Below are 17,503 nucleotides of genomic sequence, written 5' to 3'. Positions count from 1 at the left end.
GTGGAGAAAGAGGATGTATTTACTCTCCCCAGAGAAGGAATAACAGTTGAGAAATTGTTTTACAGGTGTCTTTTCTGTTGAACGTGCACAACATAAAATGCTTTCTAATCTCGTAACTCATCAAAATTACAGTACCTTTGCACAGAAAACTAAACAATATCACCCTTAATGCCAAGGAAACACCTACACATTGCACAAAAGCACGAGGTATAGAGGTTTAACCACAGACACAAGCACCATTGCTGTCTGCAGTAACACCCTGTGTGTGTATGTTTGGTTTTGCACACATGCACGAGGATATACATCTCCATCCGAGTGTGCACACATATACTCACAGATCCACACCTCTGCTCACCTACAGCCTGCCCTGGTGAAGGGGAGCCAGGAGGGCTGACTTTAGTTCTTCTGATATTACAGATAAACTCAAGAATGAAAAACTGGTCAGATAATAATGAAGGGCAAGGTTAGTTTCCGAAAAGCAGATGTATTTTCCCACCTGGAGTACTTCAAGTGTGTGAATACAGGCAAGGCTGATATACTACTACCATCAGCTCTGCAATTTTTACAGTCCATGACTATTTTTTTTCTGACTATAAAGGAAAAAAAATCTTTAGGGGTTCAATGAACTTTCAAAGGAAAACATTTTTATTTCGTAGGGAAAGCACTATTCTAACTAATACTGGAACTCTTTTTTAGCTATTTTTCACTCAGTAATTTAAAGAAATGTCTCTTCTCTCACCTGTTTTTAATGACTAGTTTAAATAAAAGGTAATAGTTTGCTCTTAATGAGCGAAAATATTCTTAGCTAGGCAAAGTAATTTATAATCTCTTTTATATTATAAACTAAACCAACTAGTAAAATCATACCCTAGTCGAAATTACATGGACAGATTTTTAAGATGTCTCAAATGATCACATTACAGAACTGAAACCAACCCAAAAACCCCCAAAGAAACCAGCTTACTTTTTAACATTGGAAAAGCATTTACCACGCCATGGGGATGCATGCATGTACAGGCCCCAGGCTTTGCTGTGAAACACCAGCGGATTCATATTTCACACAACGCGCAGCGAAGTTATCCTAATCATCCCCATTAGCAGCAATATCCAGCAACAATACCCAAAATTATTATTATTTTTTTGTTGTTTGAAGCACTAAAGGCCCTTCGGTTTTCAGCCTAATTTAGCTCATTTGATGGAAAGATGCTCAAACCAGTTCCTGGGGCGACGGCCCCTGAGCCATTACCCTCGTAAGCAAAGACAAAATCACACAGGTTGGGAAACAAACCTGCAAGCTTTTTTCATCCCATTTTACAGACAGGGAAAAGGGAGGGCAAAGACTTGCCCGGGCCTACAAAGTGCATCAGTGACAAAGCCCAGACCAGACAACAGCTCTCCTGCTACCGCATTTTAGCCACCTGAATTGCACATTTTAGCTGCTTTTGCTGGGCTCTGCTGGGCTGAAGGGCAGCAACAGCCGCCTCGCAGGCTGACTGCAAGTTTACAAGAGGAACTGCCATTCTTCAGACAATGATTAATTGCTTCCCTTCCAGGCATTACTATTATTAGTACTATTAATTATTTGTATGCAACGAATCAGTGATAAAATGGGCTAGCACGCCACGCTCCTACTTGAAGTACATGAGGACTTTCAACAGACAGCAGCTCACACAGGCACACTGGGACTTCCCTGCTTCCAACCACTGCTTGTAAGTGCTCAGATTTGTACTTCTAAGTCCCATTTTAAGCAGTGAGTAAACCCAACATCCTTTTTTAAAGTCAGGGTTTTATTTATACATAGAACTGGGAGCTGTAAACCACACACTATGTCAATGTCTGCTTTGAGTTTTTACTGTTTAAAAGCTCCAAAGCAGGAGAAGCTAGAGATAGCATAAAATATAAATTGTGTAATCTGGGCAAGAAAGTCCGTCGGCCCCTTTTTTCATTGTGTTTCTTAGTTTCATCTCTAATCTCAGAATTAACATATGAAGAGGGGTGAAATGGAAAGCAGGAGAGGACAACTGACCATAAAACCCAATCAACTATGGTAGGTACACGGGTGAACTTCTTCCAAGTTAGTAGTGACAAACCATCCGCATGATTTTAAGGTAACTTGAATTTTTGAGGTCTTTCATTATGTTATTTACATCTGATGATTTTTCTTCTCCTGCTCCACTGACCAAGAAAATGAGCGGTTTTTTTTCAGGTCTTCTCAGAGATGACAGTTGTTAATTATATTTTCCCCACATGCATTCCAGCTGTATTGCCCTGGGCTCAGAGCTGCAGCTTGAGGTGCACCATGATCTTTGTGAGGCTTTTTTAATATACATACTGAGCAGACTCATGAGACCCTCCAAAACTGCTAAGTGACACCTGCCACAACAAAGCTGGGATGGAGATGCAAAAATTAAGAAAATAGCATCCAATGGAGGAAGAAAAATACATATAACAGTTTTGAAGGAAAAAGGAAAAATAGGTAGAGGCCGGCAGGGAAATTATCAGTATTTTTCCTCCGAGATAAAATAAAGTTGCCCACTAATCTGGGATGGTAGTTATCCCTAAATTCCAGCAAGACAACTTTTGTGGATGAATTAGTCAAAATGCATTATCATCTCTGCTGTCCTACATTTTTATGAGCATGACTCACCGTGTATACGTTACAGAGGGTAACGTAATGAGAGCTGAACTGTGCTCTGTTTGCTGTTCTTCCTAATGGGTAAATAAACTGTTTTTAATCAAGGTAAGTATTGTGTTGGTCCTTAGATGCTGTATTTAATTTTACTTGATGCTTTTACTCTCTAGTCGGGTAATAACTCCCTCTGAAGGTGTACAAGGGACACTAATGTTTCTAGCACATCTCTGAGTTTGCAGCCCTTCATGAGGCTTTAAAAAAACTGCTGCCTTGGTCAAATACTGAGTTTCTGGATTATGGGAATGCCTGGGGGGAGGAAGAGGGAGAAGGGATGTCTGAGGGTGCACGGAGACCCCAGAAAGAAAACAGATAATTTTGTTCTTTTGAGGGATGCGACTGTGAGACAAGGCTTATCAATAGAATTCCTGGTTCTCATGTGAAATACCTTGATAAGTCTTGAAGTACAATCTTGCCATAAGCAGCTTCTCCTCTGGCAGCAAAAGTGAGAAGAAATGATTGAGCAGTTAGCTAATCCCTTCCTTCTCCCAAGCTCCACCTCTTTACCACAACAGGACCAGCTGAGCACATGTCTCACCACTAATTTTGCAAAAAATCCCTTCTGAACTACTACACTTACAATACTTTACAAGGGGAAAATCTATCTTCTGTTTGTTTGGGAGTTTTTGTTTGAATGCTTAGGGGGTTTTGTTTAACTTTGTTTTAAAAGAGGACCGAGAAGAGCTTTATATTTATCTTGGTTAAAAAAACCCCCAAGGAATATATCTTGAGATAAATGTCTATATAGTTGGGTTTTTTTCAGCCAATGTCAGGCTGTCACCTAAAAGCGCCATCCCCACCCCACATTAGTTACTCACACTGCTGTGTCACATTAATGTTTGTGGGGTATTATGATGAACCAAATCTAGAACAAAACACACTGGGAAAAGAGCCAACTAAAAAATCCCACAGCTCCTTATGAGATCAAAGAAATGCTCACGGTGCACACAGGAGGAGGCAGTAGGATCAGAAGGAGTAACACCGTGATAGCACCGAGATCAGGAGCGGGGTGGTGACAATCCTCAAAACCTACAGATGCGCATGCCACATCAGGCTTTACAGAGATCAGCCCTGAGTGACTATTTCTTACGCACCCATCCGAGCCAGGTCGAGAGGGCGTGCTGTCGGAGGAGATGGAAGACACCGATGCAACGGAGAGGGGTCTTGAGGACGACGGCATCGTGAAGGACCTCACCATAGACCGGGGCCGACTGCCGCGTCTGTCATCCAGACTTGAAAGCTGCAATAAAGAAATATTTACTTCTTAAATCACAATATAGCTTACATCTGGTTACCGAGCGTAATGTGGAAAGGTTCAATGGCTGTTTACCCCATGTAGAGTTTTCTATTATTTAATTATACATTGTGTTTAACAGCAAAGAGACAAATTCTAAAGAAAATCCACTTAAAGGACTAGGAAGAAATATTCAGGTCCTCATAGATACATGTATAATTTTAAACATATTCCAGTAATTCATTTGTTTTAATGATATTTACATGCTTTTTTACATCTGGGCTTTAAAAAAGGAGCTTTCTACAAAAAACTTTTTTCTTTTAATCCATCTGTGCAACTGAAGTGACTGCCCTGTCAGTATATTTAAATGAAATGGAGTTGTTTAAAAAAACCACTAAGAGGAACTTTATGTCAAGAGTGCCAATTTACAGAGTGACATCTAGGTTAAGAAGAAAATATATGAAAGGATTTTTTTTTTGTTTCAGACAATTTCAAAGTTCTGAATATTTATACAAGCTTTGTTAGTCATTAATAACTGATGTATGCATAAAATAATTGAACTCTTTCAGTCAACAAATAAGAATCTCATGCTGTTTAATTACAGGTATATTTTCCACCCTGTCAACTACTGGTAAATTGGCCTTGTACAAGGAAGACAGAAACGATAAAACTCCATCAAACCTGACAATTCTTACTGGTAGGTAGAATGAAATTAGAAAGATAACACCACCTGCATATGACTTTCCAGTCATCTCCCCGATGATGTAAATGTATATTATTGAAGTGACTGACATTCAAGTATCATTAATGTCAATTATTCCTGTTCTCCTTGGGAATAAATTACTATTTGAACTTTTTTCTTCCTAAATATAATAGCAAGATGGGATTTGAAGGACTACAAACAGAACACCACTTAGAAGGATACCATTAAGACTGGCACATTTCCCATAAGATCTCAGTGTTCCCATTAAAAAAAAAAATAGACAAAAGTGAAAATTAATCTCTGAAGCAAGGCCTGTCATAAAATACAACAGGATAACTCACTGGCATGTACTATTTCACCAAGGTTTGGGCACTCAGAGAACATCACTTGGCATGTTTTTGCTGCCCTGCCTGCTGCATCATCTTTCTTATCCCCTCCTTAGTGCAGGATGCTCTGTATCCCACTGAGCAGAAAGCCGAAGCTCTCTCCCTCACCACAGGCCGCACCATCCACTCTTCAAAATAAATCTCTGTGGGATTTTCCAGAGATAATTTGGAACCAAATTCACACCCTGTTTATACTGATGAGATTGGCATATCATCCATAAACTCAGTGGCACGCACCCATTAGTGACCATAATCAGAACTGGATGAAGAGGGCGCTGGTTGAAGACTGTTCAGGTGTATCTTGCTTGCTTCATTTTTTTAAGAATCAGTTTAGTGAGTGCTGCTCATTTAGGGGCAGAAGTAAAACTGGAGAACTTCTAATTGTAATCAATTTTTTTTCGTTTCTCAATCTTTTATTTCTTAATTTCTTAAGGACTAGATTGTGATGGAGGCCCCATCTGATATTCTTGCTTTGGAGGGTTTAAGGATGGGAAGGGAGGAAGTGCAATTGTGCTTCAGACACTGAGTTTTCCAGTACAAGTTGAAAACCACAACTGCAGATGTTTTTCGCCTCACTGCTGCAGAGATAACCTTCAAAATCTGAGCCCACGAAGTAATATCTGCCTCAATACATACGCAAATTGATGCAGCACCTCCAAAAGTGATGACCCAACCCCAACTAGGGCAACCATAAAATTTGGCGTTTTCATAAGAAAGCCACCACTCACTTGCAGGGAAACACCTGCCATTTGATACCATGTCCTTCACCTGCTGGGACCTGCTAACTGGCTTTCTTATTAAAAGGCAGTTAATGAGATTATAGTGCAAGCTCCTTATCTGTTTCCAGGGTGCTAAGGAAGCCAGGGATGGAGATGAGACGGCAGTCCAAAGACCAGGCTGGCAAGTTGGCTTTCCTGCGCTATGGCCCAGTAATTAATGGTCTGTTGGTGATTTTCTTTGTTTTCAGATGGCTTTTGCTGACAGAAAGTGGATCTGTGCAATCTTAAATATCTGTGCAGTCTTAAAAATAAATCACTGCATTTCTAGATGGTTTGGTTTTACTACCAGTTCTTTCTGTAGGAAATGGTTTCTGGTATAGAATATTCTGGACATCAATTTGTGGAAAATGCCTATTATCCTAAACGATACCACACTGTTTGCTCATTTGGAGATAAATCATGCGTTGTTACAGGCCACACATCCAAATTTTAGAGAAAATTTTACAAGTGCTATAGCTTGAAATCTAACTACATATGTTGAACCAAAATGAACACATCAACTCAACAGGGAGTAGATCTGACAATTCCAAGTCTGGCTAAAAACCTTTGCAGCAAAGGGGGGGACCCCAGAATTTCCTAGCACTTCCAACATGTCAAGGACAGATCACTGCCACCATGGCCCCCTGGGGTGCCATCCTCCTTCCCAGGGGAGCAGGGTGAGTGGTGTGTATATGGATCTTTTCCAGTAAATATATGTGCTCTGTTTTCTGAAGCAGTGAGAAGAGATGTACTGCATATGCAAGTTTCATGTTCTGCTGTCGTTTCACAAATAAACCTAAAAATTATAGCACATTTACAACAGCGCTGTCAGGACCACCAGTAGACAGAGATAAAGCTCACCCTGGCAGCCTTCAATATATTATTAGGACATCAGCTCCACATAGTCAGGCTTAGAGCAACTCTAACCACTTCCATCTCGGGTTTTTAAATCACTTTTAAAACTGATTCATATAATAGCACCCAATCTGTGTGGCTTTTGAGTGGATTATCAATTATATTCTCAATTATGAAACTCTATGCTGTCTTTTTGCCTTCTTCTCCAATGGGTAACGCTCAAATTAAAAGCAGAACAAAACCCCACTGGAAATGTCACCAAATTCTTGGCTGTGCCTTAAAGTTGAAGCAGCAACTGCAAATAGCTTGTTGGAATGACAAAAGCAAGAACTCCAGCAGTAAATCTCATTAAGTAGCAGCTATCTATTTATTGCCTGCCTACATTCAGGGTGGTGCCAGAGCACGTGAGGCTGCACACCACTGTAGGGCAGTGCAGCCCTCATGTCTCAAAAGGAATTACATCTATGGAAAGGTGACATTAAGCTCTAGAAAATCATGCTATAGTGGCATGGGCTTTTTTTTTAAACCCAATTTCTTAAAACTGGGATATTGAAGAATATCTTGACTTCAAGGAACAGATCCAGGCAATTTAGAAATTGTTCCCATGCTAGATAATGAAAGTAGCAAGGCTTTCTGATCATCTTTTACAGCATCTGCTCAGTATTTAATGATTTGATGACCACTGAGAACAACCAGGCAATGCTGCAACAACATTGCTTTATTAATCTGTGGCAATTATAATACAGTTGCCTGTAATTTAAAGACATTCCACATATTTAGGAAACATAAAGCTAGCAGATAACTTACGACAGCGCGGGCCCCGTACTGTTTTTCCACTTTGTCTTTGAGCTGCTTGAAGCAAGCTTCCATCCGCTCGTGGAAGGGTCGCAGTGCCTCTGTCACCTTCTCGCCGTGAATCCGGATGCCCTCGGCCAGGAACGGGATCTGGAAAGCAGAGTTATGCTGCTTCGGTCTGCCCAGTCCTTCCTAAGAGAAGGGTTAGGGCAAGACTCCCACGGATGTTGCAAGAGGAGTGAAAGATCTCGTGGACTACTACCACCACTAATAATAACAACAATAATAGTAATTATTATAATCATCATCATCATCAATTGTACATGAAGCACAACATAGTAAAAAAGATCTGAAAATCTGTTACACATGGTTTCCTTTTTTCTCTGTTAACCAAAGTCTTTTAAAATTAATGCACCGATAGCTCTGCCCAGCAATCCCATGCTGGAGGCACAGCTGAATTTATCAGATAGCACAAATACTCCTGTGATGTTATATTCACGGGCCCCCCTACACGCTGTACTTCAAAATGGCAAACTGATGAATGACAACTCTCACACCAGGTAATTAACATCAGTTCTTTCTCAGTTTCATGAGAATAAGATCTTGAAGGAGAAAAATATCTGTATGTTTTCTTTAATAACTGCTATTTCTAAAACTGCAAATGAGCTACATCCCTGGACACGTATATATTGCCAAGCAGTATTTACTAATAAAACAAATAGTTTTATATACTATACATTACTTCTTAGAAAAAATATTTTCTTTGGGAAGAAAACAGAAGAGAAAAAAAATTAATTATCTTTTGTAACTGAAAATAATCACTTATCTTCAAGGCTTCTGTCACAAAATATCCATGCCAACACAGGATTATATAATTAGTTCATAGTGTGGAGGTGTAGCTGACCTTTTAAAATGTTTTCAGAGAGACATTTTCATTCCCACAGCTATCCAGACATACCATTAGAGTTTTCTACCTCCAGCTTAGGAAAAATATTTCCTCTTCCAGGTCCGTTTCAGCCCACACAGTGCTCTGATTCTAACTTAGATATTCTCTGCAGCAATCAAGCTAAGAGGCTTCTTCTTAATAATTCATAATTAAATCATAATACTGATTAAAAACAGATCTTTCTAATAAGACCGAGCAGCAATCAGAAGGAGTAGCTTTATTAGTAAGGAGAATAATAAATACACAGATGAATTACAGATGAACAAACTCAAGAAATCTTATCAAGATGATTCTCTGTGATTCGGCACTATTTAAATGGACACAGTTTCTTCTCCTAAAAGGCTACAAAGAGAAATAAGAATAATGACAAATTTTTTTACTGTAGCCACTTCTTTTTGCAGCCATATGGATTTGCACTCTACAAAAATTAAGCATTAAAATCAGAACACTTCCCTGCTCTAAATAAGTAAATGAATTTCCAAACTTTTGTAATTATCAAGCCATGCTGTGACCCTCTATTTTGCAGGGATAAGTGATCATTTGGCCTATTTTTTTAGAAGAACCTGCTGACTTTTTAAATGGGCTTTTTTCAAAACCTCAAAGTATGAAGATGAGGTACACGTGGGGTCTGAAGCTTCAGCTCTGAGATAATTTTTACAAGCAGAAAATGCGCTAATGAGCCTGTCCTAGGGATCAGCCATCTCCAACCTAGAAAATCAAGTAATATGAATTAAACAAAATTTTTTGTAGGGAAATGTCCCAGTCAGGAAAAAAAAATGTAGGCGCTTCCTTCTGTGCCCCAAATGGAAGGTGTTAGGGAGGGTTTCACTGTTGGTATGCACCAGATATATACAACCAGCCGTGGAGAGCTTCTGGCACGTGGAGAAGCAAAATAATAGGAGGGTTGATGGCCAGGTCTGCTGGAGTGAGCGTGGGCTGGGCTGGGAGAACATGAGCACCTAAAGGCTGGTGGCCTCCTGGTACAGGAACTGTGGGTCAAGAGATCGAGGAACAGGCAAGAGGAGACACCGACTACAAGGGAATGAAAGATGACCAGAAACCACAGAAGAAGAAAAGGCTTGTTATTAATTCAGAGCCTGAATTTAATAAACTTCCCATGGCTTTTCTACAGAAATTCTGTGAGATTTCTGAGTCAGGATATTTGGTGTCCCTGTCCAAGACCACTTAATCCTTTAGACATTTATTAAGTACAGAAGGAAAGTACCTTCGGACTGTTTGACCATTTCCACTTCACCACCTTCTACTAACTTCGAATTTTTTCCTACGTCTCCTTTCCAGACATTGACACAGGGAAATCTGGTGACGAGTGACACTGAATTTTAAACCTATATGAATTTTTGTTGGATAAGGAGGCAGAATTTTGCCACATTCACAATATTGCCAATTCCTTTGGCTGTGGAGCAATGGGTGGGTTTGCTTATGGCTCTATTTCAAGAGACCCCAGAGGGCACCCTCATCTTTGGAGAGGTGAATGAAAAAGTAAATGTAACATAAATAGCTGAGCTAGAAACAAATGAGCTGAATGAGAAAGGAAACCAGCCCAGGATAGCACTTATTCCATAACTCTAATTTTTGTTGATTTTAAAATTATATAAAGTTCCACTGCAACTTAAAATTCTTCCCTGATTCTTTTAATCTTTTTTTAAAGATCTTGATCTGCTTGGCTGAAAAGAATAAAAAAGCTACACACATTTGAATTATTAAAATTAATATAAAATCTTACAACTGAAAAGAAAATATTTCATAATAATGGTATCATAAAATATGATCGTAAAAACTTAGCTCTGTATGCTACAATTCTTTCAGCTACGTAGAAGCACCACAAGATTTTTATGTGACATACTAGTTTTGGTATGCTGTAAATACGTTAGCTAAACACAGAGTGACTAATGTCATCAATCATTCATTTCATTACCATCATTTCAATCAATCATTTCATTATCTTCATGTTAAAATAAAAGTTCAGCTTGAAATCATGTAGTTGCGTGGAAACATTTTTTTCTAAGTTTGGAAAGCACTAAGATGGGCATTGTCTTGTTAATAATATTTATGTGAAGTTAACAGACAGAAAAAAGGGACGCTTATAGCTCGCAGGAATTCTGAAAGGATAATATCCTGAAGAGCATGAATTCCATAGCACAATGGAGAAAAAGTTAAGGTAAGGGGATAGAAATAAAATTAAATTTAACTAGTCAGCTGATAATATGATTGTCAGGCTACTATTTCACATATCCAGATTGATTTATAATGCATAAAGAAAATCTCCGTGTGATTACAAAACTCCAAGCCCCACATTATTGAAAAATGAAAACTCATTTTTGCTTTCAATCACTGTCAAGCCCGTGATGAATTCAGACCACTGCCTCACTTCGGAAAGTTTCCATAACAACTCCCTCGCCCGACACCAGCCGGTATTTGGCAGTCGGCTCCCCACCTTGCTCCCATCTACTGATGCTGCCTGTGTTCTGAAAACGGAAATCATTTGAGAGGAGGTTTAAGTCTTAGGATACGTTAAATGTGTATGGAACATCGAAGGTAAATTTAGAAGCACTGATTTCCACCGTGAAATGGCTAGACCTTTTAGTGAAAAGCATCTGCAGATAGAGAAATAGTTTTTGAATCCTTATCTCTATTTTTCTGGTTCCTGTTGTTCTGGAAGTACAAGACTGATGGGAAATTATGTATATAAAACCACTGAATAATTAAAATAGAGCATGATTAGCTGCCACACATATTTTCAAATAGTAGTATTATTTTAATAAACAAATGTCACCAAAGTGAATCTTTGGTGAGGAAAAGTGTGTTTGTAATTCATTTGAAGTATCGCTATCAGAGGCAAAGACAGAGAGCTGACATCAAGCTAGTCTTCTGGGATCAAATTATTTTCCTCTATAAAACCTAAAGCTCCTAAAATGTAATCTTCTGTAAAAGCTCACCAGAAAATAAATAAATAAATACATAATTTTTTTGAAGACCAAAAGAGTTTTTATTCAGTGATAGTTTTATGGTCTTCCGAGGGGTTTTTTTTATTGAATTCCATATCTTTGGTTCTACTACCTCTAAGATTGAAACCTATAGAAATGTAAATTATTCCCTTTATAATAAAGTCAAAACTGAATATAAAAAGACAATGATGCCCTTCATTCTTCTGTGGCAAAAACACTACCAATCATATTGGTGGTTTTTTTAGTTATCATAAAATTATCTTGAGACCACTGGAAAATATCCAGTATATGACTATGGAACAAAATGAATTGTTTCTTGTTTGTCCTGAAAAATATTCTTCGGTATATGTACACGCAGTTCTTCATGCAAGAGGGTTCTTGCTCTGTCTCAGGCACAGGGCTGGGTTCCATTCCTGGTTCAGGAAATATCAACTGTGTGATCTTACATTTAAATGATTTCTGCTCTAACGTGTCGTGATAAAATACCAGGTAATTTCACATGCTTTATGAATCATTAATGTATTTGTACCATGTTAAGCTATATAGCAAATGAAGCAAAGGTTTCACAACATCTAGATGAATTTACTAAATATTTTGCATGTGAGTTAATTTTTGCATTTAATATTCTGTGCTAAAAGGTACTGTAAGTACACATAGGAAGTTTAATAAATGGAAAATATGTTGTTTGAAGAAAAAAGTGAATATGTGAAGAAATGCTGTCCCAGTGCATGCAAGCAGGAGGTTGGATTCAGGGTTAGGCATTTCATCTTACTGTCTGAAAACAATTTCTGAAATCAGCCTTAGAAAATTAAAATGGGAAAGTAAATTGCCAATAATACTAACCAACATTATTACAAAATATTTTCTCATTTCATATAGATGGGATATTTTCACTGCATTATGGTTACAAAAATGGTTTATCAAATGACGTCAGGTTAGAAAAGATGAACTTTAGCTCATGTTCCAAGGCAGTTTTAAATGGCAAAGTAGGGTTTAATGTCTGAATTTTCTCAAAAGTGACACTAAACTGTCTTTGTACAGCAGTTGGCCCTGACCAACCTGACTTAAAATTTTTTACCTGCCAAGCAATCAGATCCTTCAGTTTTTCAATCTTGTCATGATCTTCTGGATGCTCGTGCATATATTTTTCAGTAAAAAAAGCCTAGTAAAGAGAGAGAAATAAGCAGGTATTTCAGAAAATGAATCAACATCTACTACCATGGAAGAATTACCTACAGGAAAGATAAATGAATCAAACCAAGAGTTCTGCAAATTAGCAGTAATAGCTACAAACACAAAGTGAAAATCTAGAAAAGATATACAGAATTTAGTAATGTTTTAAGATTAAGGCATTAATCTTTTTCAGTCAGTAAAGTAGGCAGATGAGCACATGGTGATCAAGACCAAACCTCATGGGCAACCCTGCAGAGGACTTGGCACAGCTCTGAAATGTCTTTCTAGCAGTTCCCAGGGTATAAGAAGTTTTAGTAGATGAAATGGGTGAGAGTTACAGCAGGACATAAATGGATGGATACAGCAACATGTCTGTCAGCATGTGCCTTCTCCATTTATATTATGAAATACATGTTGTTTGTGTATGCTAGCTTAATATGATTAATATTCACAATATATGCAATAGATACAGTGTTTATAGTTTCCCAATGTTATATCTTATCCCATGTAACTTTAAAAGCTAATGTTGTAAACATGCAGTTAAGAATATTTAGACATTTTTGCAACACACAGGTATCTCGGAAGTCTGCAACATTTGATTAATCCTTTAAAAGCTCGTGCATTTGAAAGCAAAGGAAAGAATTGCAGTCGGTTATTTTGGTCACTGAAGTTCACCCAGAAACTTCAGCTCTGATGTCCAAGCGCATGAGAGCACACACGAGGAATGTCATCAGTCTCAGCATCTCACTCGAGTAAGCAATTATCCACCATGTCCCTGCATAGGTACTAAACATACCGACTCTTTCTTCAAATGTAGAAAGGCAAAAATTTATCCAAAAATATCAGAAAGACATTAAAAATGGTAAGTTTTAAGCTGTGTCCTAAAAAGCACATATAAGGGGAGACTCACATAGTGTTTATATACAACGCCCTAGCACACGTGCCCAGCAGCACTCCAGGAGAGCCCAGGCTCAAAGAGAAGCAGAACTGCAGGACAGATTATTTTTACCTTCTCATAGTTTGTGAACCCTCCCATGACTGCAGGATCCACAATGCCATTAAGCAGCATCGAGAGAGGGTTAATGGGTAGATTTGGATCATTTAAATGCTGTTGAACCATATTATTGATCTTATCGTTTGTTAGCTGCATGGTTTCTATTGCATTTTCCAGTGGACTGATTTCAACCTAAAATAAAAACAAAAGGAGTTCTTTAACCAAGGAGGAGAGTTTTTAACCTGCCACAGAACAGGCTGTCCACCAAACCACCACGATTAGAAACATTTTAGGCATTTCAGAACCGAAGGTATTTCAACCAATAATTAACAGAAAAGGTGGTTTCAGGCATTTCAATATTTGGTATCTGTACATTGTGGTAACTGAAAGGATAATCAATATCAGTAGAGACAGTTAAAATGCATTTCGCTGCTGTAGGACGGATTACATCCCAGCACAACAGCACAACATCCAGAAAGCTCTGACAGGAATCACGTGAGGTTTTTGGAGGATTATGGAGAACATCAGAGATTACGAGTCAGTGAGTTTTAGCAGTACAAAGAAGATCAAGCTAAACGTAATATTAAGAAAGAAACGCTAACAACGTGGATTTTCTGATGGAAAATGTAATCCTAAGCAGCTCAAAAATCAAGAAGATTTTTTTTTCAGCGATTATTTTTCTGTATTTCCAAGGAAATTAAGTTTAACATGATGAAGAGATGACTTCTGAGGTATCTGCTGTGCTTTTTCCCATGAGGTCACATTTTCTTCATCTGAAGGAACTGAAGGAAGAAATTTTCTTTCTCACACAGCCTGGACTCCAATGGAGAGAGCTCCTCAGATGTCTTCATGGGGTGAATTAGCTCTTATACTGTGTAAAACTTGCTTTATTTTAATTGGCTGATTTCCAACTATTATTTATGACCAGATACTGTGTCTCTCAGAATGACAGTTGCTCATGTTGAAAAAACAGTATTAAAACATTTAAAATATTGCTAAAATATGTACATTTAGTGAATGGGCTAAGAATTACTAACTTGCAGCAACCCAGAGTGTAGACAGTGCTCACTGGAAGACATAGCCTACTTACATTAAATAAATGATGTGGTAGGAATAAAAAAAGGAAGGTTAATTGAGGCCTGTGAGGAAAATGCAAGTGTATATTTGATTACACCCTAATTTACATAAATGCTACATAAACAAAGAAGCACTTCTACCTGGCTATCAGTTGCTTACCATGTTTCTGAGAACCACTTATAATCAAATCTCTTTAGTTGTTACTCTTACACCTGCCATCTGATTACATCAAGGATGTTTTAATTAGCATTTTAAAAAGTAGGCCTGGTGAATTATTCTGGAGGGGAGGTAACGAGCCCAATGTTTCTGCCGAGGCTGTGGAGCAGAGCAGGCTCACACGGACAGACGACAACCGCGTTCAGAGCTGAACGTGCTATGGGTGGAATTTGGACTCGGAAAGTAAGAGCACATTCAGCATCTGATTCGGCAAGAACTGTTGCAAACATCATCCGCTAAATTTAGGATTCTGTCATTTGTATTAATGGGCTTGCAATAATTTGTTGATGAACCATTGCTTTTAAAGCTCTTGAATATCTACAGAAATTAGCACTCATTGAGCTGACAGACATCTTTTTTGACTTTTCTGTATCGGCAATCATGGCTTTCTTTCTCATTCTTTCTTTTACTACTCTTATAATTCTCCCTCTAAATTTTTAAAGCAGATGGAGAACTGCAGTTCCCATCCTACTACTATAAACTGTGCTTTGGAACTTACTGAAAGCTATTTATTAAAAATATCTATACTTGTAAATTCTAAGCCTTGTCTCAAGTAGCTTGCTAACTCTGGACACGACACAATTTATTCAGGGCAAACAGAAATTATATACTCCTGACACATTTGCAACACTAAAAAATTAAATATCAAAACAAAATAAAGATTAGTATTTGTACTGTTTAAAACCAAGTGCAATTCAAAATCCAGTTTCTAATTCACTGTCTGGCTTCAACTAATTTTTCCCCTACAACTCCTTGTGTCCAGCTAAAACAAATCAGATACAGAATAATGAATGTGTACCACAAACTTCTTGCAGATAATGAACAGATTGAAAAGCTTCAGGTAAAAGCACTCATAAGGAATTTTAAAAGCAAATAGATTTAAGGAAATTATGCATGTTCCTATGGGTTATGTAACACAGCACAGCGCTTATATTGGATTACTCAGTCCTCTCTCAGCACTGGTTCGATATGATCTCACCTCTTCCTTTAAAGATATTCTAGTTCCATCAATAAAATATGAAATGTGCAAAGCTACTTTAATTCATCCTGTTTAGTAAATCGTCAATAATATCTGTATCCATAATCAAAATTTAGCATCACAGGGATGTGAACCTTGTGATCGTGCTTCCAGCATTTTAGCTGACAGGAATCTTGAGGAAAGTCAATACCAATTTTGTAGTAACTACGCCAGAGCTAGGTCAAAAGTTATCCGTTGCTGTCTTCCCACATATTATTAAGTTCTATTCTGGTATCATTTTTTAGCTATGCAACTAATATAATCCTTACTTGCAAAAGCTTATAGGAAGTTCCCTCCCAGGATTTATGCACATTTCGATGACAAGCATAGCATTAAAGGTGTGTGTATACAAATTGCCTGCATAAAGCAGCCTGTCAGGCTGTGCTCTTAACTTGTAAGGAAAAGAGACTTTCATCAGATTTGCCAGCCTTTATAAACAACACTTTTTGCAATCACCAAGATAAATACAATCTTCTCTATCAGGATTATATTGAAAATACAAAATTCATTAAAAATTCAATGTATTTTATTCAGCTGCCTATTACTGTCAAACATCACATTCATATTCTGTTACTATAGATACCATAGTAATTTTCTGCATTACTTCTGTTCATCTAAATACAACTGTCCAACATAACCTCAATGGAGCAATGAAAAAGGTTTTAATTAATCATATGCAAATTGTTCTTTTCCTTTAAAAATAAGCCTCACAAGAGAGATTTAAAAACTGCAGTAACAATGTTTTTATTGCTACTTAAAAATTACAGCTGCATAAGAATAATTTAATCTTAAAGGCGTTTAATGGATATGACTTATCTAAACAGTCTAAATGGTAGAACAGAGAAATGTGTAATTTGGAGTTACTCTGTGAGGTTGCTAGGGTATATTTTAGTTAGCTGTGGAAAAGAAGCAAAACCAACCTTTAATCACAAACAATAAGTAGAGAAGAAATGCAGACACATACAATACATTTGATATACGGTATATTTTGAATATATTACAACCAAAACACCAAAATCCTCTTTTTGAAAATTCAGACTAATTTCATTTTGATGTAGTCAGGTTCCCCTACACCACCCCAGGTCACTCTTCATTTTAGGCGTGCGGCTTAACACCACAGGCTCTAATAGCTCACCTGCTGAAAGCCAGAAATAAAAGTACTTCAAGCACTTGATCGGACCTTGCCCTAAAGGCCTGGAAGAGTCAGCCCGCATTTCCTTCTCTCAGGAGTGGAAAAGCATTACTTGAGCACCCTCAGTCAATAATCAGCATCCTCAGCAAGCAAGTTGCCCTTGTCTTAGGGTGCCAGATATAGCCACATTGATTGCTTGTTCACAGAATTGAAGCACAGTCATACAGAAATATAAATGCTCCCTAGCTGTATAAGAGCCCCATTCTTTTATGCAATCTCAATAAAGCCAAATTGATCTTACCATGAAAACTGATTTGACTTCAAACCACCTCAGAATCCCTGGTAATTTATACGCTGTCACATAGATGGTTCTCTCAATCCACATGTTCTGCAAATAGAACATAAACATCACGTTATCAGATTGATAGCTTTTATCTTAAGCAAAGCCTTAAAACATTATAATCAGGAAGAGGAACCGCAGTACGACAGACATTACGAAGCCAGGGGGAAATTTCAAACTGTATCTGCTTGGGGAGATGATGGAGGCACACTGATTTAAAT

General features: G+C 37.9%; 1 protein-coding gene across 3 annotated transcripts in view; it reads right to left on the bottom strand.

Moving 5' to 3' along the window:
- Nucleotides 1-17,503, bottom strand: part of DOCK1 (dedicator of cytokinesis 1) — a 312,269-nt gene that overhangs the window by 22,120 nt on the left and 272,646 nt on the right. For all 3 annotated transcript variants that reach the window (XM_074831522.1, XM_074831523.1, XM_074831524.1), the window contains 5 exons: nucleotides 17,244-17,330; nucleotides 13,515-13,691; nucleotides 12,411-12,494; nucleotides 7,433-7,570; nucleotides 3,784-3,929 (listed from right to left, as the gene is read on the bottom strand). In XM_074831522.1, the coding sequence (XP_074687623.1) occupies nucleotides 3,784-3,929; nucleotides 7,433-7,570; nucleotides 12,411-12,494; nucleotides 13,515-13,691; nucleotides 17,244-17,330 (632 nt within the window). The remainder of the gene's footprint in view (nucleotides 1-3,783; nucleotides 3,930-7,432; nucleotides 7,571-12,410; nucleotides 12,495-13,514; nucleotides 13,692-17,243; nucleotides 17,331-17,503) is intronic.

Source organism: Strix aluco, chromosome 7 (assembly GCF_031877795.1).
Source record: "Strix aluco isolate bStrAlu1 chromosome 7, bStrAlu1.hap1, whole genome shotgun sequence".
NCBI classification, from domain to species: Eukaryota; Metazoa; Chordata; class Aves; order Strigiformes; family Strigidae; genus Strix; species Strix aluco.
Note: the sequence above shows the minus strand (reverse complement) of the source record. Positions and strands in the feature narration are given on the sequence as shown.